The following is a 27,444-nucleotide window of genomic DNA, read 5'->3' as shown; positions in this document are numbered from 1 at the left end:
AAGAAGGTTAAATTCATGATATTATTTAAAAAATCAAACATCTCCTATTGTTAAAAGTTAATGAAAACATGGCTATTTACAGGCCAAACAGAAAAAGAAAATACAATAAAAATGCTTCATAAAACAAATCTGAAAAATAAAATAAAAAATAATAAATTTAAATTCAAACACAATATGTGTACCTGCATGTAAATATGATAATAGATTTACTCTTAATACTGTACAATGTTTTTTTTTAATTCTACTTAATATATGTTGCTCTGTCTAACATCTAATATCTGTATGCCTGTCTATCTATCTTTTTTGTCTGTCTGTAAAGACTGTAATACTAAGCTCTAGTAGATCTAATGTTTTGGACGGTGAGTGGTGGATCTGACTTGAGAGTAGACCAGTTCCTCCGGTTCCTCTCTCCTCCGTCTCTCTTCTCGTTTAGGTTTCTTCTCTTTAAACTGAACTGAAGCGTAATTCAGACTATCAGCATTCTGGTCCTGCTGAGAGAGACGTAAAAATTCAGGATTTGATCCCTTACTTTTACTAGAGCACAAAGCAGAGCTTATGTATAACTATCTCTTTTTTTTCTTTTTTTATCAAATGTAAATCTGATATCCTTACATTGTGTTCACACTCCATGATACATGGGCAACAGAAACGTTTAAATTCAAAGCTGAAATTGTTTTTCATACACTTCTATTGAAAGGTAATATATATATTTTTTGTATCGATTGTATAATTCTCTTTTAAAAAAAATGCAGATATTTTGGAGATACATTTAAATAAGCCCAGTGAAAGTCAGCATTCAATTCCAATCCCTCACACTATAATAAAACATTGGAGATTTAACCGGTGTCAGCAGGATTACTGCATTGATGGCTTAATTAGTGCAGCATCAGTATTTTCTAGAAGGTGGGTTAATTTATTGGGAAATAGGAATTGTTTGATTCTGATTAATAATGACATTCAGTATTCTACAAAAATACAGATTTGATAACAAACTAGGGGTGCGTTTCACAAAAGTGATATATCTTAGTGAATAACAAGCAAACTAACGCATGATGTGGGAAAAGAACAAGTCAGTTTTGTGAGTTATTTAATGATCAATCTTAAGAACCAGTTTACAAAGTAAGCTATAAGCTAAAGACAAGTGATTTCATTAGTGTGTAATATAATATAATATAATATAATATAATATAATATAATATAAGCAACCACAGAAATAATGGTTATTGGTATGTAAAATGTCATTTTCTTTCTCATCTCTGGTGTTTAAGGTGCTGAACTGCAAGCAGAAGCCACTTAAATAAGTGAATAAAGCTTGAATAAGCAGTGAATACATCATTTACAAATGTCTAATTGAAACTTTATTGAGCAAAGAACAAGATGTTAATAAGCCACTAATTAGTTTTCCTTAAAAAAGAGTTACCATTTATATCTCCTCGATATGCTAATTACTCATGGCAATGCAATTTGCTTATTTGTTCACTATTTATATTTCTCAATTAAATCCACACCTTTTCAGCTACACTTTAAAAATTTAACTAAGCTTCTAATCAGTATTATTTCATAATTACAGATTATATGAAGAGTACCTGACTGAAAGCGTTCTCCACCACAGCGCCCGGCTGAAGTTTCCCTGTAGAGCAGAAAGGAGATAAAGACAGTGATGGAATATTATTTCAGATACAGTATGTCTGATTTAAGTAAATCTAATCTACTGTAGTTATTGTATTATAAGTGTTTCTTACCAGCACATGGGCCGGTTCTCTTCAGCTTCAAAATGATGATGGCCTGAGCACAGATTACAACAACACACACTACTGAAAACACCCCCAGAGCGACTACCAGTACACCTGTAGAACTGTCCCGCTGTTCTGTTATAGAACAAACATCACAATAACAGTCAGCATGAACTTCAGATTTGACCTCAAAATAAAGTTACGATTGTACATGAAGTGTCACATCCACTGTTCACTAATCACTATCCACACTTGTGCATAATATATAAAAAAAAAAACTATGATGTTTTTTGTCATTTGGCGGGAAAACCAAAAACCTGGCAACTCTGGTTAAAGACTGTATTAGTGCCGCCCCTGGTCTCTAAACATTCTATAGAATGTCGAGCAAACATTACATACAGTGTACGGAAAAAAAAACAGCATCAGTGACTACTTTAATTTACTTTGTCTTTTACTATCCAATACAGTTTCTCCTATTGCAAGGAAAAATATAGGGCACCACATCACACTAAACATTTCACTGGTGGGGCACTTCTTTATTAGAGGGGCACCACACTGGTCACCGCATCATGCTTTCTCACTATGTACCATACACACATTCCATATAGACATTCCAATTTTCTCTACACTCTTAAAAACAGAGGTACGATATGAGTACTTTTTTGTACTCAAAGGTACACTCTTCATAAATTTACCCTCAAAGGTACAATATTGGTCTTTACAGGGTCAGATTTGTTCCCTCTGAAGTACAAAGTCATTTCTAAAAGCTATAAGTACAGATTTGTACCATTTAACCAGCCAAATGGTACATACAGTATTCTGTATCACTGTACTATTAAACAATATATATTTTAATTGCACATTTTTTATTTGAAAGCCAGACAATTTTGGATCATCAAGTTTTTGAGCCATATATAGTTGATGATAAGGTTGATAATCTTTATAATTTTTACTGGCACAAAACCATGGGTACAAAAAAGGACTTTCACTGAAAGGTACTTTTTTGTACCTCAATATAAGGTACAGCCCCAGCGACAAGCTTTGTACCCTTTTAAGTACAAATCTGTACTCACTTTTCTTAGTGTGTACTGGAGGGAGCACGCTTTGGGACACAGCTCATAGACAGAAGCAAATACTTATATAGTATTTATATAGCAAATACTATAACTGCAACATTTTTTATTTGAGGAGCAGAAAGGCCCTCACTTATTCAGATAAACTATCAAATTATTCATGATCTCAGCACATAATCATAATTTATTACAGAAAGGGGCAGCCTAGTAGGGGCTTAATCACTGTTTCCCTACACAGAGCAGCAATTACAAAACTTTGTCTTGTTTTACCCCTATAGAGGGTACTTTAGTGCATGGAGGCACTAGGGCAGAGGCTTTTGTGCTAGACCACATCCAACCTAATCCCCAACCCAAACCTCATCTCTCCTTTGCGTCTGCCTGTAATCATCACTGACTATTGAACTGTTTCTTAGTTATTGACAGAATTTGAAGTTTTTATAAATGTGTTGTTTAGAAGCAACAATATCATATACTGATTTTACTATTTCACTTATTTCAGTTGCAAAACCACCATTTGCTTCATAAAAGTCCTCACTAATAGTGAGTGAGTGGATGTTTGTGTGCTTATTTAGTAGTAAAATCTTACTTTTTTCTGTTGTCCCGTTCCCGATGATGATCCTCCCACAGGTCTCCACAGCGCAGTAGTAAGTTGCAGCATGGTGGTTGTTGGGGATGTTGGGGGAGAAGTTGTACACACTGCTGTGTTTAGAAGAGCTGATCTCACACTGACGGCTGCTGCTGCTGCTGTTGTGATGAGTGAAGATGATTTCAGGAAAGGATGATCCTGCAGCAGATCTGATCCAGAACACTCTCAGTTCTGCTGATCTGATCTCAGAGAGAACCGTACACTGAAGATTCACTGCTTCTCCTGGAGGAACCGACTGCAGTGCTGGAGTCTGGAGAACTGAGATGTCTGAAGGATCTGGTTAATAAAACATAGACAGTCTGAGATTTTTTTCCTTCTGATAAAGACGGAACTGATAACTATATAAACATACTGTATGTGCTGTAGCTTTACTTATAGAATTTAGGATAATGTTTTAATTATGATTAACTCTTCTATTATGTTATGTTTGATCTATTTCAAAGGATATATAGAAAGATTTTTTTAAATTATCAAAGTTTTTTTGATGTAATATTTTGGTACATCTTAGCTTATAACCATAGCTGGTATCAATTAATTTAATGATTATGTAAATGATAAATAGATTTTTAAATAAAGAAGAAAATAATTGTTTACTGATAGAATCGTTATAATTGTTTACTGTTGTAAGAGATACAAATGTGATTATATATATATACATCAATTACAATAGTAAATATGTTAATTAACAGTATTTATTGCATTATGGCTGAACTAATGCAACTGACAGTAGTTGAGACCTTATTATTCATTATACCATTTCTAACAAGTGTCGTAATTCATTATTATTTACATTCTTAAGCATTGAAATGTAGTAATGTTTAATAGTGTCTTAACGGGTGTAAATTGGTAATTACTTGAGACATTACTTAATAATTTCACAATGTTTATTACTATAAATGTACTGCTATTTGTGACATTTATGTTACAGTGTTACTGTTTGTCTTCCTTATTAGTCTTAATTCAAAGTACTAGTAACTGTGATAATTGTGCAGAGGGAGGACATATATCACACAATAATGAGATAATATAAGTAAAATAACAGATTAACTAAAAGAGGCAGAGAGAGGGAAACTCACCCCTGAACCCAGCAATAGAACATAACAGAGGGGTCAATAATAATAAACTAAAAAATAAAATAATATTTACATATTTAAGTGATTCACCATAGTCAGAATATTAAAGGCAAAATCAGAAACAGTGTATTTACCCGACACAGCTAAGAAAGTTCCAGTTGAAAATTTCACAGTGTCACCCCCAGCCGATCCACAGAAGTACATTCCTTCATCTTGTTTATGAACCTGTTTAATACTGAGAGAAACCCCACTGCCAGCTTCCTTCAACTCAAATCCTGATTCTGAGTCATTAAACGGACTTTGAAGAAAATAATCCTTTCCATTGAGCTTATATCCCACTTCCTGTGGTTTGTGCTCCAGTCTGTGCTTGAACCAGTATGCAGTTTTAGACTCAGCTGTAAGTGCAGGTGTGCAGTTTAGAGTAACCGATTCTCCAACTTTAACTGAGACAATCGACGGTTCTGTATTTCCTACAGTTTCAGCAGAACCTGAAACACCAAATACAATTACATTAAATTTCAGTTAAATGTAAAACAATAATGAACAATAACTGGAAAAAGTTCTGCTGAAGGTTTATCACTTACATATTTCATAGAGAATCAAGAATATAATCCCAGCTCGAGCCATCCTCAACAATAACAACCGCTATAACCTGGTGGAAAAGTCTTAAAGGAGGCGAGCGAGCTGAAATAGTCTGGTGAGCACATGGAACAAACCTCATTGGCTGATAAAAGTCACAGGGTTCTTTCTTTCTGCTTCATTTGAATGACCACAAGAAGCTGCCGCATCTCTTAAATAGCATTTTTTTTCTCATGAATAGTTTAATTTCCTGATAAACTGAGCCACAGTCCAGCATGCAATAACTAAGTAACTGAAACTGAAGTTTCTGTAGTAATATCTCTCCAGAAAATACAAATACATTTACATTTATTAATGTAGCAAATTGAAACAATAACAATAATTAAAATGATCCAAAATAATGTTTAAGCAATTCAGCTAACACCAGTTTTATTGTAAAGGTCTGAAGTGAATATTATTTATTGTGTAATCAATCATATTTGGAAAAGTTCTAAAAAGTTATATGTTCAATGATTGTTCTTCCCTGCAGGTCAGAGGTGGGTTTCCCAAAAGCTTTTTCCCAAAAGCACAGAACTTATTCTTAGATGGTCAAGCGAGAAATATATTGAGCACTCTCTTTCTCTCTCTCCAGTTTAGAATATATGTGAAAACATAATAATCTGAGATGACAACATATGAACCATTCTTTATTCTTATATATGATTATAATTATTACTTTCATTGTTAATTATGGGGTTAGGGAACCTGGGCTGGTAAAAATCTAAAAACTGAAGCTGTCAGGATGACCCAGGCAGGGAGACGAGGAGGCGGACACAAGAGCAGGTAGGGACGAAACTAATAATTTAATAAATATATATATATATATATATATATATATATATATATATATATATATATATATATATATATATATATATATATATATATATAACAAAGATAAACAAATAACAAAGAACACGTAATAATAAAGTAAACCAAAACAAACGAGAGGAGACTAGAGATAATGAAAATAATAAACAAAAAGGGAATATATACAAGGATCTAGGGAACATGAAATAAAACAAGAAACTAGAAATAAACAAGGAAATAAACTAAACGAGAAAACAAGAAACAAGGAACTAAGGCTATGAGTGACACTGAGAAACGCTTTGAAACACAGAGAGAGCCGAACGACAGGTGAAGGTGCAAAGACCGACCGAGACAGTGGCAGAGGAGTGCTATTTATAGTAACATGTAACACACAAGAATAGGAAACACCTGGGGAAGGGGCGGAGCTACAAATGAGAAACAGGTGGAAAAGTACTGAGACGGGAGACACAGGGGAGCACAGGCCACGTGGGGAAGACACACAGACACGAGACCAGGATGTGACAGAAGCAGCTGAACCAAACTCACTAGTGGGATTTTTTTTTTTTTTTGAGCAAGTAAAAAATATTTTTAATTGAACTACATCTATAAATCATTAAAAAAAAAACAATATTATGAAGCATTAAATATCTCACACAGTGCAGTGATGTCACATAAAATGTACAGGTTTCATTTAATTTATTTATATACAAAACGGCTTTTTAAATGTGTAACCATTTTCATCATGTTAGAATAAATTAACTCATAACTGTTTATTTTTGGTGTGTACAAATTAATATGACTTGGGAGGAGGACCCCCAAAAAGAAGTGTGTTGTGTGTGTGTTGGGGGTCTACATTTTTGGAAATATATAAAAGTTTTTATAATATATAAAAGTATCATTAAAAGTCACTGAATATTGAAATCATTATGTTAGCATATTACAGGTTAACAAAAACCCACATACCCATCCTTTAAAATTAAAACTAAAATTATTTTATATATAATTTACAACCCCAGTTCCAAAAAAGTTGGGACTTTGTGGAAAAAAATGTGAATAATTCCAAATAAAAGGATTTGCAAATGTCATAGTCAGGTTTTATTCACAATAGATCATAGAACACATATCAAAGAAACATTTTACCATTTCATGAAAAATGTAATTTACAGGTTCATAGCAGTAAGATATGAACACAGTTAGACCCTTTTAAAGAGAAGAGTTACGTTGAACTACTTCAATACCAGTCAGAGAGGAATAATTCAAAATCTAAATTTCTGCTATCAGCAAATTTCTTAAAATAATATTTGGGTATTACAAATATAAAAATATATACAGCATATTGAAAAATCAGGCACAGAATAAAGTAGCCCCCTAAATAGACCCCATAGGATTCAAAATCGGGCCACATAGAACATCACTGGATCAACAACCAACATGTTTTTATTTCGATAATAATAAAAAATAAAAACATTCATAAAAAAAGAGGTAAGTGGCATTAAAAATAAATTAGTATATGATTCACATTAAAAAGTAAAAGCAAATATAAAAACAGATATATATATATGTATATATATATATATATATATATATATACGTATATATACGTATATATATATATATATATATATATATATATATATATACGTATATATATATATACGTATATATATATATATACGTATATATATACGTATATATATATATATGTATATATACGTATATATATATATATATATATATATATATATATATATATATATGTATATATATATGCATATATACATAATATGATTGACATTTACGTCTAATTGGCTAATGTATAAAATATGGCACATAACATACATATTCCAGTGTATGAAAAATTAAGTAAATCACTGGTGTCAAACTGAAGTTATCCAGACTATGAAGGAACACATAATGAATCATCTACAGTATTAAACTTAAAAATGTTAAACAAACCAAAAACACTCAGTGAGGCATGCTCTTATCTAGGGTGCTTTTAACTTGCGGTTTCTGAGGCTGGTAAGTCTGATTAACTAATCCTGTGCAATAGAGGTAACTCTTGGTCTTTCTTTTCCTGGGGTGGTCCTAAAGAGTACCAGTTTCATCACAATGTTTTTGATGGTCTTTACGATTGCACTTAAGGATAATTTCAAATTTGAAAAATTTCATTTTATTTTTCTTTACTTAGTGGAGAAGTTCTTGCCATAACATGGATAAAATATGGATTAAAATATGCCATAATATGGATTAAAACATCCATATTTACTGTTCACTTTTAAGATGCTACTAATGATTATAGAGGACACTATATTTGTAGTTCTATTATTACAATCTGTTTCTTTGCATACTTTATTATTATTCTCCTTTCACCCTGTTCTTCAACGATTAGGACCCCACAGGAGAGACCACCACAGAGCAGCTATTATTGGGTGGTGGGTCATTCTGATCTGATCTGATAAGATGCAGTGTTTATTCTTAGGTGGAGTCTAGTTGTTTTCTAATGAAGTCTCAGTTCTGATAAAGTGTGATCACAGCTTTAGTTTAACAAACTGACCTGTTGCTTTTTTCACACAGATTATAATAAAATAAAACAGAAAAACAGTGACCAGTCGTCCATGTGGGCGTACCATCAGACACCATCAGTCTGATCACACCCTCTGACACTGTGGCCTCATATCACACTCTCATATCAGTCACCATAAAGTATTCCAGTTCACAGTGCACGCTGTTTCCACTCGTCACTCTCGGCTGCTTGGCAGCGTAGGTCCGCTCTGCAGCAGCGAGGTCCTGTGAAAACAAGTGGAAAGGGTAAAAAAGTGAAGATTAGAACTATTGTTCTAAACAAGATCCTGAATATCCTTTACCTTTATTCTAACCCTGTCCTGTGTATTTAGAGTACCTTTTCTAATACATCACCTTCTGCTCAATAATAGATCAGGTGTAATGCAAGCAGGGGAAACACTGAAATGTGCAGGACAGGGCTAGATTTTCTTTTTGCTTAAAGCATTAGAGAACAACTGTACCTGATTGGGGATTAGCTCTGCTGCTGACTCTGAAAAGAACAGAAAATGACAGTTTTATAATTATGCAACAGAACATGCTTTAAATAAAACATCACACAAAAAGTAAAGAAGTTTGTGTTTGGTACATTTACAGCTCTGAAAAAAAAAACAAAAAAACAATAAGACCACTTAAAAATGATAAGTTTCTTTGCTTTTACCAAATTGAAAACTTCTGGAATATAATCAAGAGGAAGATGTATTATCACAAGCCATTAAACCAAACTAAACTGCTTAAACTTTGCACCAGGAGTGGCATAAAGTTATTCAAAAGCAGTGTGTAAGACTGGTGGAGGAGAACATGCCAAGATGCATGAAAATTGTGATTAAAAACCAGGGTTATTCCACCAAATATTCATTTCTAAACTTTATGAATATGTATGTTTTATTTGCATTATTTGAGGTCTGAAAGCTCTGCATCTTTTTTTGTTAATTCAGCCATTTCTCATTTAAAAAAAAACTATTTTTAAAAATATTTTTATTTAGAATTTGGGAGAATTTTTGTCCAGAGTTTATAGAATGAAACAACAATGTTCATTTTACGCAAACATATACCTGTAAATAGCAAAATCAGAGAAACTGATTCAGAAACTGAAGTCTTATTTTGTTCCAGAGCTGTATATTTCTTTGTTGTAACAAAGCTTTTTGGCAATAAATCTAATAGTGTTGGGAAGCCTGTTCATTTCTGTTTTGATTTGTAAGAAACATGTATTTAAGGGATGAGCAGCAGAGCCAAATCCTTTCTTCCAAAAAAAGTGTTTGACATTGTTCTTGGGTGTCGTCTTTGCTGGTCTTCAGTTTGGAGATACTGGTACTAGACCTCACTCCAAATAATGCCATAACTTGGTTTTGGGGAATACCAGCTTGAAGCCTATAGCACAAGCCCTATCCAGATCAGCCAAACGTGACATGCCCACTTTTGGAGCAGACACCTACTGTAGCACTGTAGCAGAGCCCATGCTCACAGGTACCTGCAGGAACCACAAGCTCAAAACAAGTGTCAACAGCAACACCTGAATAAGCAGTTTGGCATTGAAAGAGAGGATTTAGCATTTTTATAGTGGGTGCAACCCACATATTCTGCTCTGCTGCTCATACTACAAATACATGTTCCTCACACTTTAGGCTCCATTAAAAACAAAAATGACAGGCTTTACAACGATATAAGATGTATTACCAAGATGCATTTATGCAACAAATAAATACCAAATCTCCTTAATTTTAATTATTGTATCTTGCTGACATCCTGCTATAATTGCCTCATATTATTTAAATATTGCCTAAGAATGTTGTAAACAAAAATGAATAAGGACATTGGTTAAAACCTTTCTAATGATTATCTATACAATACCTATACAATATACAGTGGTGTAAAAAGTTTGTGCACTAAGTTTCATTTTTAGGATTTTCTTTTATAATATTTCAGTTAAATATATCATATATAGGATTTACAGAAATTCTTTAAACAACATTAGGCAGGTGCATAAATTTGGGCACCCCAACATAAAAATGACATCAATATGTAGTAGATCCTCCTTTTGCAGAAATAACAGCCCCTAAACCATGATGTTGAACAACTTAAGCCTTTCTCATAATAGGATTCACCTGTGAATGTAGGTCGAAGGTCAATGAGCTTACCATACAAATTTTGTGTTCCACTAAAGGTACTACTAAAGGTATTCAAATCAATAAAAAGACAAGATTGTGCAAATATATCCACCTGCCTACTTTTATTTAAGAATTATTGCACTTTCTGTAAATCCTATAAACTTAATTTCACTTTTCAAATATCACTGTGTTCTTCTGCTACATGATATATTTAACTGAAATTGCTGATCTGAACATCCAATGATTTATAAAGTAAAATACCACTCATACCACTGTAAAATAACAATAACTTTTTTTTCAATAAATAACTACTTGAACTGAACATAAAGCTTATTATATAATAATCTACACCACTAAATCAGCCATATCTTCCGTTCATGCCAACAAATCAGTTTTATCCTGTTTAGGCCTAAATTCAACAAGACTTTGCCAGTAGCATGTTCAAAAATTATGAATCAGTACTTTTTCTATTGGTAAAAAACTCTTTGACACATTATAAGGACAACTGCCAGATCAGCCAAAAGTGTGAAAAATAAAGATTTTGGAGCACTTACGTTTATATATTAACCATTTTATATTTTACATTGTTTACATTTTATGACATGTACTGTATATGGACATGTATCAGATTTCTGTATGGCCTCACCCTATATTTTCACCTGTAGTTAATTTACAGATTCCTAAATAATGTCATTGGTCCACACCATAAAGAGTTTAAACAAATTGTAGAATGATACATTTAAATGAATAAAAGCAAGTTTTAAAGAAATTAACCTGAACAAACTCACCACTGCAGTGGTCACACTTTGTTGTTGTGCAGATCACAAGGATTTGAGCAAAGATCACAGTGATACACACTCCCAGCGCCGGCCACAGGTAGAACACAGTGTTCCGGGCAGACTTGGCTAAAAAACAAGAATAGTTATGTGTCAATAATAATATATACATGATGTTTCTTTACTTTAAAGTATAGGCATACATCTTCCCAGTCTCCAATTAACCCAACAGCAAATATACTAAATAAATAAATAAATATATACATAACGTATTCAAAATATGAGACTAGAAGTTTAAAAAGAGTGAAGAAAATAACATTAACCCTCTACGGCATGGTGTTGCCATAAAGCAACAAACAATGTTTTGTATTAATATATTAACACTTCATTTTGTTATTATCATTTTTAAATATATAATGTCAAAAAATATGTATAATATATAATAAATAATGAAGAGTCAATTAGGGGTAGAAATGGGGTTAGCAGTTCATTTGGGGGTTAAACAACTCTTTTAGGAACCAAAACCATATGCCATACAGATAAACTTTTTTATTTTTTTATTTTTTTTAACAACTGAAATATCATTATATATTAAAAATGTACGTATGCATGTAAATATAAAAAGTAGATATGGTTAATCAAATAAATATTTTGTTTTCATTTACTACATAAAAGGTATTTCATTCGTTGTCTCGGAACCACATTATTAGCAGTGTGTTGGAAAAATTCTTAAAATCACAAAATGACTGATACACACCCTAAAAAGTGGAGTACATATAGGACATTTTGCAAAAATATTAAATTCCTGCCATGAATGGTTAAAGAAGACCTTCTGTTGTATTGGTTCGATGTATCGGATTTTTTTATAAGTCATACCATATGAGGTGCACTATCAATGGACGTCTAATTACTGGTCTATTTTTATACATAAGGCGCAATGGTTTACGAGGCATATTTTTAGAGACACTATATAGTCTGAAAAATATGGTACATAACAGAAGTCAGATTTTTTTATTTCTGTGATCAATAATAATGGTATTAGTGCAGCTTACTGAGGTCAGCAGATGATCTGTATGGTAGGAGTCTCCAGCAGGTGGCCATGGCGCAGTAGTGGGCGTGGCTGTTGTTGGTGATGTTGGTGGAGAAGTTGTAAACGCAGCGGTGTGTTCCGGGCTGACTGCTGTTGTGATGAGTGAAGATGATTTCAGGAAAGGATGATCCTGCAGCAGATCTGAACCAGAGCACTCTCAGTTCTGCTGATCTGATCTCAGAGAGGACTGAGCACTGTAGAATCACCGGATCTGCTGGAGAAACTGATCCCGGTACTGGAGTCTCGTCCACTGAAACGTTTAGCTGAGGATATCCTGGAAAAATACAATACAGGAAGATATTCTTATAATACAGCTGTTAATCACCTGATCAACATCTGTTCAGCACATTCTGAACAGTGATCAGGACAGTTTATTACAGTGGCTGATAAATTACTGGTTAATATACAGTATAAATACAGTATGATCATGTGAAGAACTGTTAAAGGAAAATATTTAACAGAAATGTAATTATTGGAAAAATAAAAACAAATGTTTTTACCAATTTAGAAACTTTTTGTTGTTGTTTCCCTACTGATTCCCTACTGTTATTTATGTATCTATTTACTTATTTCATCTAAACTATGTTCAGTTTATAAGTATAATGGGATCCATCTATACTACAAGAGCAGAAATGTGTCCAATTTTTCACTGTACAATACCTTCCAACAAATAAATCAAACGATATTTTCTTTACCAATTTAAGTTATTTTTATTTTAAGTGAATTAGGAAATGTTTAGTCTTGTTGTCCCAAAATGGCGCAATGGCTGATATAAGGCTCTTCGCTGGACTTTTCTCATGAACTAATAAAATCTTTTTTTTTTAAATATCAGTGAATGAAAGCAGCTGAAAAGCAGTGCCGTTACCTGTCACGTCTATTAAAGCGCTGGTAATAAAGTTCAAGGTGTTTTCATCTTTCACTCCACAGAAGTACATTCCCTGATCTTCTTCACTAACTTTTTCTAAATGAAGAGCTCCTGGGCTGCTGCTGCTCTCGATCCATTTCAGTTCAAATTGTGTCTGAATAACAGAATTTCTTCCATCATCTGACGTCTGTTCAGCTTCCAGTGATGCTCGCCACAGTCTCTGCTTGTACCAGGCTGCACTCTGAGACCTGCAGTTAAGAGGAACGGTGTCGCCTGGGTTAACTGAGAAAACCTCGGAGTCTCTCACGGCTTCAACAGAACCTTTAAAAAGATAAATTAATAAAAAAAAGATAATACATTATAATTAGGGTGAAAAATCAGGTGGAACAGATCTGTTAAAATATATATAAAACTATGGACTCTGCTGCACATTCACATTGAGAATGCCCATGTTGTGCTCTGAACACTGACAGTAATGATTACCTCACCCTGTGAGTGTGCTTGTGGAAATCTTTTATATGGCTATTTAGCCCTTGTTTATTTAGTGCTATTATAATTGAAACAACAATGTTTGATATTTTTGTTTCAATTATAATAATTAAAAAATAATTGAAGTTGTAACTTTAAGATGTGTTCCTTCTTTTTTTTACTGCATTACCAAAGTATCAGATTGAGACTGCTTATCAGCAGAGACTCGGGGGCAAAATAATGACATCCCAAGTTAAAATGCATTCATAAAGCATTATAAATCAGCATATCTATGCACACATTCATAACTTCTTTTAATGTATTCATTAGGCCTTCATGTCAATGAACTCATTCACAACCCTTTATAATGAACTGATGTGGCATTATAAATATGTCTATGATCACATTAATAGCACTTTATAGTGAATTAATGCAGCGTTATAAATGTGTCTATGAACACATTCATAACATTTTATAATTAATTAATGCATCATTATAAATGTGTCTATGAATGCAATCATAAAACATTATAATGTATTCATTAGGCCTTACTAGCATGTCTATGAACACATTCATAACATTATATAAGGCATCAATAAGGTATTATAATTATGTCTGTAGACACATTATTAACACTTTATACTAAATTGCTAAGGCAATATAAATGTGTCTTAGACCACATTAACATGTCATAATGCATAAATAAGGCATTATAAACATGTCTATGATCACATTCATAACATGCTACAATACATTATTAGGACATTATCAGTATGTCTATGACCAGATTAATAACATGTTATAATGCATTAATTAAGCATTATAAATATGTCTTTGACCACATTACTATTATGTTATATTGCATTAACTAAGCATTATTAATATGTCTTTGACCACATTACTATCATGTTATAATGCATTAATTAAGCATTATGAATATGTCTATGACCACATTCATAATATGTTATAATGCATTACTAAGGCATTACAAGTATCTATGACCACACTACTAACATGTTACAATTCATTAATGCAGCATTATAAATATGTCTATTAACACATTGATAACATGTTATAATGCATTAATAAGGTGTTATTGATATGTCTATGACCACATTGATGATATGTTGAAATGCATTAATTCAGCATTATACATATGTCTATAACCACATTCATAACATGTTGCAATGGATTAATAAGGCATTAAAATTGTCTTTGAATACATTAATAACACATTACAATGCATTTATGAGGCACTATTAGCATGGATATAAACATTTATGAAAATGCATACAACATTATATATAACACTTAACAGACCATTTTCTGATCATGATGCATCATAAGCTCTGTTTACAATATATTACATTTCAATACAAGTCTCAACCCCAGCTTGCATAGTTCATAGTGCATTATGACTAACAACATTTAATCAATTATGAAATATATTTATATTTTCAATAATAGCTTATAGACAATTATAATATATTATAACTAACATTATATTATATATTGCATGGATATTCACTATTTTAAACCCAACTGAGTTGGTGATTTGGGATGAGCTTTACAGCATGTAGGAAAAGCAGCAACTATTGTTCAGCACCTCCAGGAACTCCTTTAGGATGCTGAGAAAACTGAGACACTGAGATTAAAATACCAAGAGTGTAAAAATCTGTCCTCAAAGAAAAATGTGCTACTTAGAAGAATCTAAAATATAAAACATATTCTGGCTTGCATTTCTGAATAGCCTTAATCTCTTCAATTTTAAATTAAAATACAAGAAAATAGGTGTTTACAAACTGTGGACCGGACAGTTCTTGCATATCTTGCATATCTTATCATATGCAATTTTACAAACAATTAATTCATGTTTATAAAGCTATTTGAACACATATAAGCAAAAGCAATTCACTTTAAGCAATTTACTTACAGATTTTGAAGAGAAAGAAAATAATAATCCCAATTTGAGCTATCAGTGAAAAAACAGCAGATATAGATTAACTAGAAAGAAGTAAAAAATAAACTGAAAGAAATATTAAAGACTGCATGTTCTCAGTTTCCTGCACTGGAGAGTCAGAGCTCACTGGCTGAGTTAAAGTCACACAGTCAGTCAGATTCTCTCACTTACTGACTTTAACCACGTCTGACCACCAGAGCACCACTGGTCTCAGTGAGAGACTGTCTGCATGAGCTTTAGTATCAGACAAGCTGTTTAATACAAGATACTGTTTTAGTCTAATAGACTTATTTCAAGAAATCAATATTAAATTCAATATATATACCAAGCAAAGTATCAATCAAACATTTAGACACATAATGCTGAAGACATTAAAGCTATACAGGAACAAATGCAGATTTTTTTTTGTAAAGAAAGTGTTAAAAAAAACTGAATATGTTGTATACTTTAGATTCTTCTAAGTACCACAAGTAGCTTTGAGGACAGATCTGCAGACTCTTCTCTTCTACTCACTCTTCTTAGATGTGTTTATCTACAGTGTAGGAAATAAATTAATTCAATAATTAAATAAATAAAAAATGACCTGTGTCCAATAACAGGACGTGGTACTGTTTTACCAATTCCTTGAATTAGTAAAATCAATATATATATATATATATATATATATATATATATATATATATATATATATATATATATATATATATATATATATATATATATATATATACATATGTATATATATATATATATATATATATATATATATATATGTATATATATATATATATATGATCAGTTTCCTTGATTTTACCAAAATGAGAACCTCTGGATTATAATTAAGAGGAAGATGGATGATCACAAGCCATCAAACCAAACTGAAATGCTTGAATTTTTGCACCAGGAGTGACGTAGAGTTATCCAACAGCAGTGTGTAAGACTGGTGGAGGAGAACATGCCAAGATGCATGAAAACTGTGATTAAAAAAGAGGGTTATTCCACCAAATAAAAAAATAACTGAACTTTTCTTTGCATTATTTGAGGTCTGAAAGCTCTGCATTCTTTTGTAATTATATATAATAAAATATACATACTGTATATATATATATATATAATCCAGGGGAGGGGCTTCTGTAGCAGACGCTGTGCTACACCTGTGTTAAGGGATGTATGTAATGTGTTGGTAATTGCGCTTGTACATAAGAAAAAGAAGAAACTTATGAATTTTTAATGGGTTTTTTTTCGGTGCTCCAGATCATTTGCCCGACACTATTCATAAAGAGTTTAATGGCAATCATGGATATATGAACACAATTCCTCTTATTATTATTATTTTTTTCTGTTTATTCTTTATCATGTGTAGTGTATTATTTCTTTTCTTTGTTGTTCTGTTACAGTTTAGGGTTAATTCTTGTACTATCCAACATAAAGATATATACACACGTACGCTTAGATAATGAGGCCCATAGGCATATATTTAAAATATGGACAGAAGTTTACAACCAATTTACCATGATGACTGAAACTGAGTATAAACACCTGGCTCTCAGAACATTCAGGATAGATTTTACATTCTGTAATTTAAAAAGATATCTGTTGAATTATATATTAATAAATAGGAAGGTGAACCATGTAATAAATTAATAATAGAACCATGTAATAAAATAATAGAACCCATGCATGCAACACATTTGTAGAAGATAGCAGAATAAAGGCCGGAAACAAATCTATTATCAAAACAGGAAAGTTTATTTAATAAAACAAGACAATAGAAATATCAGCTTATGCATTTACTCTCTGTCTAATAGGTAAAAGCTGAACATTGTTTATTAGTAAAAGTACAGATTCACATTTGCTTTTAAATATTTGAACAACAAAAGCAGTCAATATTAAATCTGAAAGGTACCACATCAGAAAGACCTACATTTCCACACGGGCTGAATCTTATCACACACCATCAGTCTGTTAGTTTATCACGTGTGAAAAATTCTACTGAGCTGAGTTTCACACATCTCTCCTTTAGAGAACTGAAACTACATTCAACAGTTTCCTCTCACCCACTTTCAACACCTATGATATATTTTCCTAAACACTGTGTGAAGCTTTACTACAGATCTCCACCAATGGAAACAGTAGAGGTCAAAAAGAGGGAATTTGCAATAAAAACACATGCAGAATTATTTATTCTCACAGTCACAGAGCAAAATAAAACATTAATTAAAAAAGATTTAAAGAGATGTGAATTTACAACATTTTATCATATAATGGAGGATTGTTAATTAATGATCACAGTCATAGTGAACGATTATAGATGTATATAGATGTAGATAGGAAATGATAAAAGCTAATGAGTTTGATGATCAGTAAATGTGGAGTATTGCACTTTAGAGTTCACATCAGACTGTCCTCGCTTCAGCCTCAGTCTAGAGGAAGTGTAGTGGCCCTGTGAGATCAAGCACAGCAAGTTAGAAAAATTGAAGTATATTTGTGTAATAACTTTATAGCACATATGTATGCATATAATAACGTGTTGTAACATATTTATAAAGCAATACTTATTTATGCTATAAACATCTTTATAAACGGCATAAATCCCCAAAAAACAAGAAATATTTAATTGAAAATAATTTTGGGACATTTGTATCGGTACATTATTCTACTTGTATTGAAAAACAACTAAATTATAATTGTGTTAAAAATATAAAACAATTATGTGTATGTTTTTAGGTGCTATGATGCTATTAATAGGTAGCCTGGAAATGAAGCATTACTCAAAGTAGTACAAGACTATAAAGAAGCATAAGGGAACACACATAATTTAGTACCTGACTAGCTGGCTTCTCCTGTAGGCCTATTTTGGAAGAAAAAAAAAAACATTATTTAAAAAATACAATAAAATTTTATTGTTCTATTTGTCATGGAACATTACATCAAAACACTTACAGTAAATTGCTAAAACTAGTACCGATACTCATTAAATTGATTCAAATGTTTGTTGGATTATTAAATAAGAAATTAAGACACATGAAACAAACACATAATGAAAAGGATGTATACTAAAGCCATTTTAGGGCCTATGTTACACCTTGGGAAAGTCTCATCATGATGCTCATTGCTATCTTACAAACAGTATATGTTCACGCTTTGCGACTGCATCTTTTAAATAGCAATGGTGCTTGTGAATATACCTTTGCTATATTTATGTTCAGGTGTTTGGTGCTATGGAAGTGAGGTAATTATATAGTCTGGTAAAATAAGTCAAGACATTTTTCTGGCGTATTGATATCTTGTCAATGGAAAACACAGGTGCTCCATTGACTAAACAAACCCCTGACAACAGTCAACAGTCAGATGTTCACTGCTATCTTCGGGACGCAGGTGTGCCCTGCTAGCATACTCTCCCACTTGTTACACACACAAGAACAGTTTACACATAAGATTACTAAAATAGGGCCAACATTCTTTTAATCACTGTAGAATCTCACCCCTGCAGTGTTTGCACAGATTACAGATTAAAACAGCTTGAGCAACGATCCAAATCACAGACACACCAAAAGCCACTTCCAGACTGAACGTAGTGCGATCATCAGACCTGTCTGCATAGAAGCATTAGTTATTATCATACATTACATCCATATTTTTAAATGTTAAATATCCTACATTGTATTATGTACCATAATACCAGCAATACAACATATACACATTAATAAATGCAGCTAAATAAAGTTTTTTTTTTATAAGCAATGAAGGTTTATGTGATCTATTTATTAATTTATACTTATAAAGCAACAGTCAGTAATGTTTGTGGATGTGACAATTATTATCCATCTTGTTCATTAATGGTCAGGACCCCACATGTCCACCACAGATTAGCTATTATTTGGGTGGTGGGTCATAATAATGCACTGGTAATAGTGCTGTCACATAATAGTGATTAGGATGCTGCCCACAGGACGCTGCCCACAGGACACTGTTGGTGGACTATTCACAGTCCAGACAGTGAGGTGTTTAAAAAAACTGATCTATCTCGTGGGGTCCTGACCATTAAAGGGGATACAGGGTAATAGTAAAATAATATAAAAAAATATACAGAGAAACAGACAGTATTGTGCAGGGCACCTGCCCTTTTGCTGTCCTTGGCTGATATTGCCCTTCCGAGGGAGGGGAAAAAAAATATAGGCAAATATGATTTCATATTTCAACAAGATTTTCTTTATAATTTGTAATTTTGATTGAAGTTTCGTAAAACAAAGTTTTCAGAGTCAATTATTCAGATTCAGACACCTCGAGAGGGGTGGGGCGCGGGCGTAGCGGGAGCCAGAAAAAAAAAAAACTCAGCACACGACTGGGCGGCACTTCAGCCGACTAGCAGACACCCAAGAGGAGTTTAAAGATGTCGTGGGAGTAGAGTGACTGCCCTGAAGGTGAGCTTGAAATGTAGCCTTTATAGTATTACAAGACGATCACAATCAACTTCTCTAAAATCCGATGTCGTCGAGTTTAGGAAGTTTAGTGATCCTAAATAATCTGACAGCCACCTACTGTGCCACGTTTAGGTAGCAAAAAACCCAGACAGTCAGCTATCTTGCAGTCAACATTTTACATGGCTCAGGTTGTTTTGTGGGAGGCTAACCAAACTAATTTACATGCAGCTGATAACATTTCATTTTGTCAAGCAAGATGAATGACAGACATAAAGCACTATTCGAATTATTCACATGCACGTTGTGTTAATGCAGAAAAAGTACACTGCTACACTGCTAACACTTTACACTGCTTACATTTTCACAATGTAATATTTCAATAAAGACAGTGTGCTTAAAGTGAAAAACCTCTGAGGTTGTTCTGTTGCTGTTTATTTATTTTGGGGGGTGGGGGGGATTCCTTCAAGATTCCTGTGCACATCCCTGGAAACAGATACTGTACATGATTAAAATCAGGCTTACTAAAATCTAATGTTCGCCCCAGCGCTAAAGACAATCTCATTGCTGGTCACCACAGCACAGTAGTACGTCCCAGAGTTGTTCTCATTGTTGAGGACGATCTTGGAGAAAGTGTGGAAACAGTTATCTTTAGAGGAGCTGATCTCACACTGACGGCTGCTGCTGCTGCTGTTGTAATGAGTGAAGATAATTTCAGGAAAGGATGATCCTGCAGCAGATCTGATCCAGGACACTCTCAGTTCTGCTACTGGGACATTAGGAGTAACAGTACACTGCAGACTCACTGCTTCTCCTGGAGGAACCAATCCTGATGCTGGAGTTTGGAGAACTGAGATGCTGAACTGAGGGTGACCTGGTGGAGATATTATGCAGAATATAAGTTCTACGTGAATTAGGTTGGATTGGCTTTATCAAAATCACATTAGCCAACATCTCTCTCTCTCTCTCTCTCTCTCTCTCTCTCTTTCTCTCTCTCTCTCTACTATATATACAGTAGCAATATTGCTGCTGAATATAACAGTGTTAAATCACAATGTCAATTTAACACAGCTTATGTTTAAGAGTGTCATATGACTTGCCAAATGTTTTCTTGTTTTTTTCGTACATGATTGCAGTCATTTTTGATTATTGGTTTTTGACATTTTTGACATAATTTAAATCTGAAATTTGTTTTTTTTTTACTTTTTTATTTTGAAAACTATTAGTCTTTGTTTGTTTGTTTTTTTTTTTTTACCAGATTGTCACTGATGTCACAGTCACTGGAGTTACATCCTGCATCCTAACACCTGATATGCTGGAACACCAGTGACTGGTTTGAAAACTGGATGGATGAAAATCGATTTTGGGCCCTTATCTTACACCCTTGCATAAGGCGTGTCACAATGCTCATTGCTAACCAACAGTTTGTTTTTGGCCCTCAGTCTGGGTTGTTTAAGTAGCAACGGTGCTTGTGAATTTATTTCCAACAATGAGTACACACATACAGCCCTGCTCATTGCACACACACACACAAGGATGGGCCTCAGTGCGTAAACTCAACTTTTACATCAACAATAAACAGAAGACAAAATAAACTAACATTTGTGTTCCTAAATAAATAAATAACCTGCTAGCACACTTTACAGCATGCTGATTGGTTTATGTCATGTTAAATCAAGCTTTCTGTTAGGGGCACAGTTGCTGGTTCACCTACAGATCACTAAAATAGGTCCCTTTAAAATAATATCAACCTGAATTCCCACCCCAATAGGAGAATGACCCATATTTAACATATTTATCTATAAGTGTTATTTTATCTTATATACTGAATATAAAATGTTCTGTCTGTTGCAGGTAAATACACTTTCACAATTTTTTTTTGTTAAATTATATTTTACAAAAAATAAAAATAAAAACAGTAATCTGATTACCTGTCACTGTTTTTTTTTTTTTTTTTTTTTTTTTTTGGCCCAACCACCACCCCCCTCTTCGGAGGACAATTTATTTATATTATATTATTTATATTATATTTATATTATTTACTTTATTTTTATTTATTTATTTATTTATTTTATTTTTTATTATTATTATTATTATTATTATTATTATTATTATTTATTTTATTTTTTAATATATTTTATTATTATTATTATTATTTTATTTTTTTTTTATATATATATATATATATATTTTGTGTGGATATAGTTGTGGGAGTTCAGGGTTGGAAGGATCGGAGTCTGAGGTACAGGAGGAGGGTACAAGAAGAAGAAAAAGAAAAGAAAAAAAAAAAAAAAAACTAAACAAAAACAAACAAACAAACAAAAAAAAATAATAATAAAATAAAATAAACATAAAATAAACAAACATACATACATACACATACTCACATATCTAACTATACATATGCTTATACATATACACACATACATAAATATACATACATATTAATACATACACATAAATACATACACACACACGCACAGTTACTTCTATTCTATTGTTTTTTGCAAAAATATGTCATGTGTTACGGATTATGTCATGAAATGCCTACCACAATGGAGGCAAGAAACCGCCACCATGCCCCTGCGATCCAGAGGCAGATAGGGAAGAACCCAGTGGACCCAGACCATCCACAGCCCATTAGGAGCCCAGAAGACCCGCGGCCACACATCCCGATGGTAACCATGGGCACACCCCAGATGAGGACGGGGGATACTCCAGACGAACCCCCATGGCAAAGAGCAAGAGTCCAGAGAGCCAAAGGAAGCGAGCAGCCCACCCCCCGGCAGGCCAGCACCCCCTGCACGAGCCGAGCATGCGGCCCCCGAGATCCCAAGCACCCGGGAACAGCCCGACACCCGGCAGGCCCCCCCCCCACGCCAAGGGGGCCCAAGCCACCCCCAGGCCACGGCCACCAAGGGGGCGGGCCAGAGACCACATTAGGGCATCTGGCCACGCACCCAGGGACCCACGGACGCCCACCCCCCCAGGAACGGCAGTGACGATCAGCGGAGAGCAGCGTGGAGCGGTAGGGAGGGCAAAAACCCGCCCTCCGCAACCATGTCCCACAGGTGTCCATGCTCAGGACCAACTGTTCACGCACACATGCACATTCACACACCCGTCACACACACATCCGAACATACATAAACACCTAATGCGGGCATGCGGGCACCAGTACCGAGCCAGCGGAATCCTAGGGAAGCAGCCAACCCGGCCCCGAACAACCACCCGACCCACACCCCAGGCAGGGTGCACGAAACCAGGGTGTGAGAAGACCTGACCCCCCTCCTCCCCCCACCCAGCATGTTGCAGTGATATGAATGTGTATAATGAGAAGAATGAATGAAAGCTACAGTGCTATTAAAATTGGAGGGACAGCTGTAATATGAGAACTGAATAACAGCACCCAACCACACTGCCCCCCCAAAGGCCCTCAATGTCTAAAATGCGAAATAAAATTGAGGAGCAGGGAGCGTATGATGAGTTTGTATGTGTAATGCGATGTTAGACTGAGTAGGAGTCGGGGAAGGGCCAGGAAAGGACCGAGGGGCAGAGGACTACCCCCGGAGGAAGAGAGCCAACTACTGCTGGCTCACTAGGCACCCAGTTCCATACACCCAACCGCAGTACAGGGAAGGCAAGTCCAGGGTGTAGAGCGGCTACGGCCCCAGGACACCGCCGCTCTGCAAGACAGCGCCCCCCCCCCCCCCCCCCCACTGCAATACAACATAAATACACACCCCCACTCACATACAAAAGACAACAGATATTACACACACGCACACACACGCACACACAGACACACAGACACATTTACAATAAACATCCCACTCTTTCTCATACACACACACAGTGGTCCTGAGCCCAGGACCAACCGGTCTTAAATGGGAGACTGCCGCTTCCCCACCTGAGCGCCCCTACCTCCCCACAGGGAGGGCACCCAGAATCCCGGAATGCCAACCAGACACCCCAACACGGACCAAACCACCACCCCCCACGACGGCGCGCCCAAGAGAGGCATAGACCCTCCCCAGCGCAGGGAGGGACCCAAACAGGCGACAGACGCCCACGGGCACCAGGGCCCCGGACTCCGCACCCCGACCGCCACAGGGGAACCCAGCCAACCGGACAGGGCCAGCACCCACCACCATGGGCCCCCCAGACCCACACCCCAAGACCACAAGAGCATACATCCAGGCCCCCCCCACCAACAACCAGGGCCCGCACACAGAAATCACCAAGCGGCAGCCACCGTCCCCAGTCCAAGAGCCATCAGACACCCGAATCCCCCGACCCCCCCCCCCAGCCACCTGCCGGACGCACCAGGAGACACAACTACAGCCGCCCACCCCCATCATGTGATGGAGCTGATCAGTGGGAACCAGAGAGATTCAAATGTAGCCAATTGGTTTTTTGAGGTTGCAGACATTCTTTCCAGACTAATGTGGTCTAAAAGTAAATTTCTATAGGGATTTATGCATAAATCATTTTTTGATTTCCACTTCATGAGGATAGTTTTCTTAGCGATGCATAAGACAGTGAGAACTATGTGCAATATATTTGTTTGCATGTTTAGTTCACTTACATCACCTAAAATGCATAGTTTGGGTGAAGCTGGGATATTGCAATTAAACCAGGTAGATAAGTCTTCACATATCATCTGCCAGAATCTCTGAACAGGCATGCAAAACCATATAGCATGTATATAATTCTCAATATGATTGCCCGAACAGTGCATATATTTGTTTCTCTAAGGCCCATTTGGAACATTCTATGGGTTCATGGAGAGATCTCGATCCCATTTTGTAATTGGGAGGGATATTGAATCATTAATTTTGGATAATAACTTATATATTTTTGATAACAATTTAGGAGTATAGAGATTCATGAACTCTTTTTATCAAAAAGATTACCTGTCACTGTTAAGAACATGCCAGATGAAAACACTACATTGTTCATTTTAGTCCCTCCACAGAAGTAGATTCCTTCATCATCCTTACTAGCCTTTTTAATAGTCAGAAAATTGCCGTTCATGTTTAGTCTGTTTGAACCTGTGCTGTATATGGGTTCCGTTTTATTAGCTAACTGGATTACCAGTTCCTTTGGTTCCTGTCCTAGTTTCTGCATGTACCAAGACTTAGCACTGTAACTGGTCCTCTGATCAAGTCTGCACTGCAGAGTTACACTCGATCCAGAGCTCACTGAGATCAACGATGGCTCATAGTGTACCACAGCTTCAGCGGCGTCTATTAAATAAGATGGAGAAATAAGATCTAGATCAGTGAAAGTACAGTAGACACAGTAGAAGATACGAGTATAAATCAGTTCAGTTCAATAATGAGCTACATAAAGTTACAATGTAATATTACACTGTGGAATGTATAGTAAAGTATAGTATAGTAAAGACACAATCTTCATGATTTGGGCTCTGCATGCCACCACTCTGAATTTAAAATCTGACTACTGAAATGTAGATAAAGTGTAGATTTTCAGAAGCGTTTAGGACCTGCAACATTTTTTCTACAAAACCTTCCTAATTTAGTGACTTAAAGATAATTGGACAAATGAGCTACCTTAAACAAAATGTTAATTTTTAAAACTTATTGGAGAATACTGTGGCGTGGAGGAGGAAGGAAAACCAGCGAGACTCATGTCAGTGCTCTCTTGCTCTTTTTATTTTGCTGTGAGGAGGACACTAAGAGCTGGATATACACAGAATTCCACCAGGAGTAGAACTAACTACAGCCGCAACTCAGCTAACCCCACTCTTACACACAGAGAACACACAAAGGGTGAGGCATTATACAAAACAACCACATTACTGATAACTTCATGAATTATAGTAAAACAGTGGGGGGTAAACATGACATGAAACTCTGGAATAAACAGTAATATAAGCACACCGAAAACAACCCACATCTCCCAACAGGGTGAGCTCCCATAATTCCTCCCATGTTTACAGAGGAGGTGAGGGGCTTTCTGTCATAAATTAGCTTTTGAGGTAATTTGTCTCATTTATAATAATGAGGAGGATTAAAAGAAAAAAAAGATGGTTGTAATTCCTAATCGCTCCATAGGATATTTTTGTTTACCCCGTGATTTAAACCTGGCATGCAGAGCCCTATTTGTAAGGATAAAGTACAGTGTGAACACTGTTTATTTAATCACAACACCTCTAAAATACTGTAATTTATATCACTTAAATATAACAATTATAGTATTATCAGTGCAAACTAAAGGAAACAAACATTTGAATGCCACATTTTTGCCACATCAGTTATTTGTATTAGTTAAATAAAACAGTTAGTACTATTCCTTTCCTTTTACTCTACTCAACTAAAAACTGATGATTATAAAGTTTTCAAGACCATTGTTCAACATTCCATCAGTTACTACATCTTTACTTATGGTTAGTTAGTAATTATCTTTACTAGTGTTAGCAAGCTGATCTAACCAGCCACTAGCTTTCACCTGCTAAACTAATTAGCGAATGACTGCCGTTCGCTGTACATTTCAGCTTCAGATGATCTAACCTGCTGTAGCTTTCTGTGTTTATATACAGTTATGGATTATATAAAAATGTCATTCTCTCTGCATAATAATAAAAACTACTGATTTGGAAATTAAGTTAAAATATATTTTCAAACACAGATTCTTGTTTAAACTGCTTAAAAAGAAATCTTAAAATTACTGGTATGTCACTTACAGGAGAAATATATGCTTCCTGAAAAAACTGATATTTTGACCTTGATGAGTTGCAGTAAAGTCAGCAAAATCTGCAGCAAAATGCTGTAAACAGTTTCTACAGTACTGACTTCTTCATTATACATTAGTGAATAATTCAAAAACTTACATATTGTCTGCAGAAAGAGAAAGAGAAGCCAGGCTGAAGACATCATCAGAAAATAAGCAGCATTTATTAGAAGCAAGGTGAAAAGGAAGCAATTCACACCACTGTATTAAAAACTCTGTGTTAGTCTGCTGGTATCTAGAGATTTATTGGCTGCTGACAGTCACAGGGTGTCATCATGCCTAATGTGCTTATCTCTATGTCTCCACCAGAAGCCCTCAGAGACTTGTCAAAAGCAGTGAGGGTTGCAAAACCATAGGCATTGCAAGTGTACTGAAAGATACAGAGCTCAACCCAGTGAATGAGAACCTTTTCTTCTTTTTTTGCCTCCCAGCGATTTGACAATCTGTCCTGTATAACGTGTGCTTTAAAAATTAATTTAGAAATGAAC

The 27,444-nt window shown here is 34.9% G+C and overlaps 3 protein-coding genes and 1 long non-coding RNA gene across 4 annotated transcripts in view; all 4 read right to left on the bottom strand.

The window, feature by feature from the left end:
• Nucleotides 1–5,268, bottom strand: part of LOC125804773 (uncharacterized) — a 163,695-nt gene extending 158,427 nt beyond the window's left edge. The window contains exon 1 of the mRNA XM_049484296.1: nt 5,110–5,268. Within this exon, the coding sequence (XP_049340253.1) occupies nt 5,110–5,152 (43 nt within the window). The 5' untranslated portion in view covers nt 5,153–5,268. The remainder of the gene's footprint in view (nt 1–5,109) is intronic.
• On the bottom strand, nt 188–1,789 carry LOC125804783 (uncharacterized). The gene is made up of 3 exons (XR_007440961.1): nt 1,743–1,789; nt 1,587–1,630; nt 188–488 (listed from the first exon to the last, which is right to left on the bottom strand). It is a non-coding gene; the product is annotated as an uncharacterized LOC125804783 (long non-coding RNA).
• Nucleotides 5,269–9,906: 4,638 nt separating the features above from the next.
• On the bottom strand, nt 9,907–13,802 carry LOC125804813 (uncharacterized). The gene is made up of 5 exons (XM_049484400.1): nt 13,772–13,802; nt 13,352–13,672; nt 12,449–12,760; nt 11,409–11,525; nt 9,907–9,983 (listed from the first exon to the last, which is right to left on the bottom strand). Exons 1-5 carry the CDS (start codon nt 13,800–13,802, stop codon nt 9,907–9,909), a joined length of 858 nt encoding a protein of 285 aa, XP_049340357.1.
• Nucleotides 13,803–20,724: 6,922 nt separating this feature from the next.
• On the bottom strand, nt 20,725–27,181 carry LOC125804812 (uncharacterized). The gene is made up of 3 exons (XM_049484398.1): nt 27,057–27,181; nt 25,117–25,449; nt 20,725–21,074 (listed from the first exon to the last, which is right to left on the bottom strand). The coding sequence occupies exons 1-3, from the start codon at nt 27,100–27,102 to the stop codon at nt 20,725–20,727; spliced, it is 729 nt and encodes a 242-aa protein (XP_049340355.1). The 5' UTR covers nt 27,103–27,181.
• Nucleotides 27,182–27,444: the final 263 nt, after the last annotated feature.

The sequence above is a fragment of the Astyanax mexicanus genome, chromosome 10 (assembly GCF_023375975.1).
Source record: "Astyanax mexicanus isolate ESR-SI-001 chromosome 10, AstMex3_surface, whole genome shotgun sequence".
NCBI lineage: Eukaryota > Metazoa > Chordata > Actinopteri > Characiformes > Acestrorhamphidae > Astyanax > Astyanax mexicanus.
This window is presented reverse-complemented; position numbering and strand designations above follow the sequence as displayed.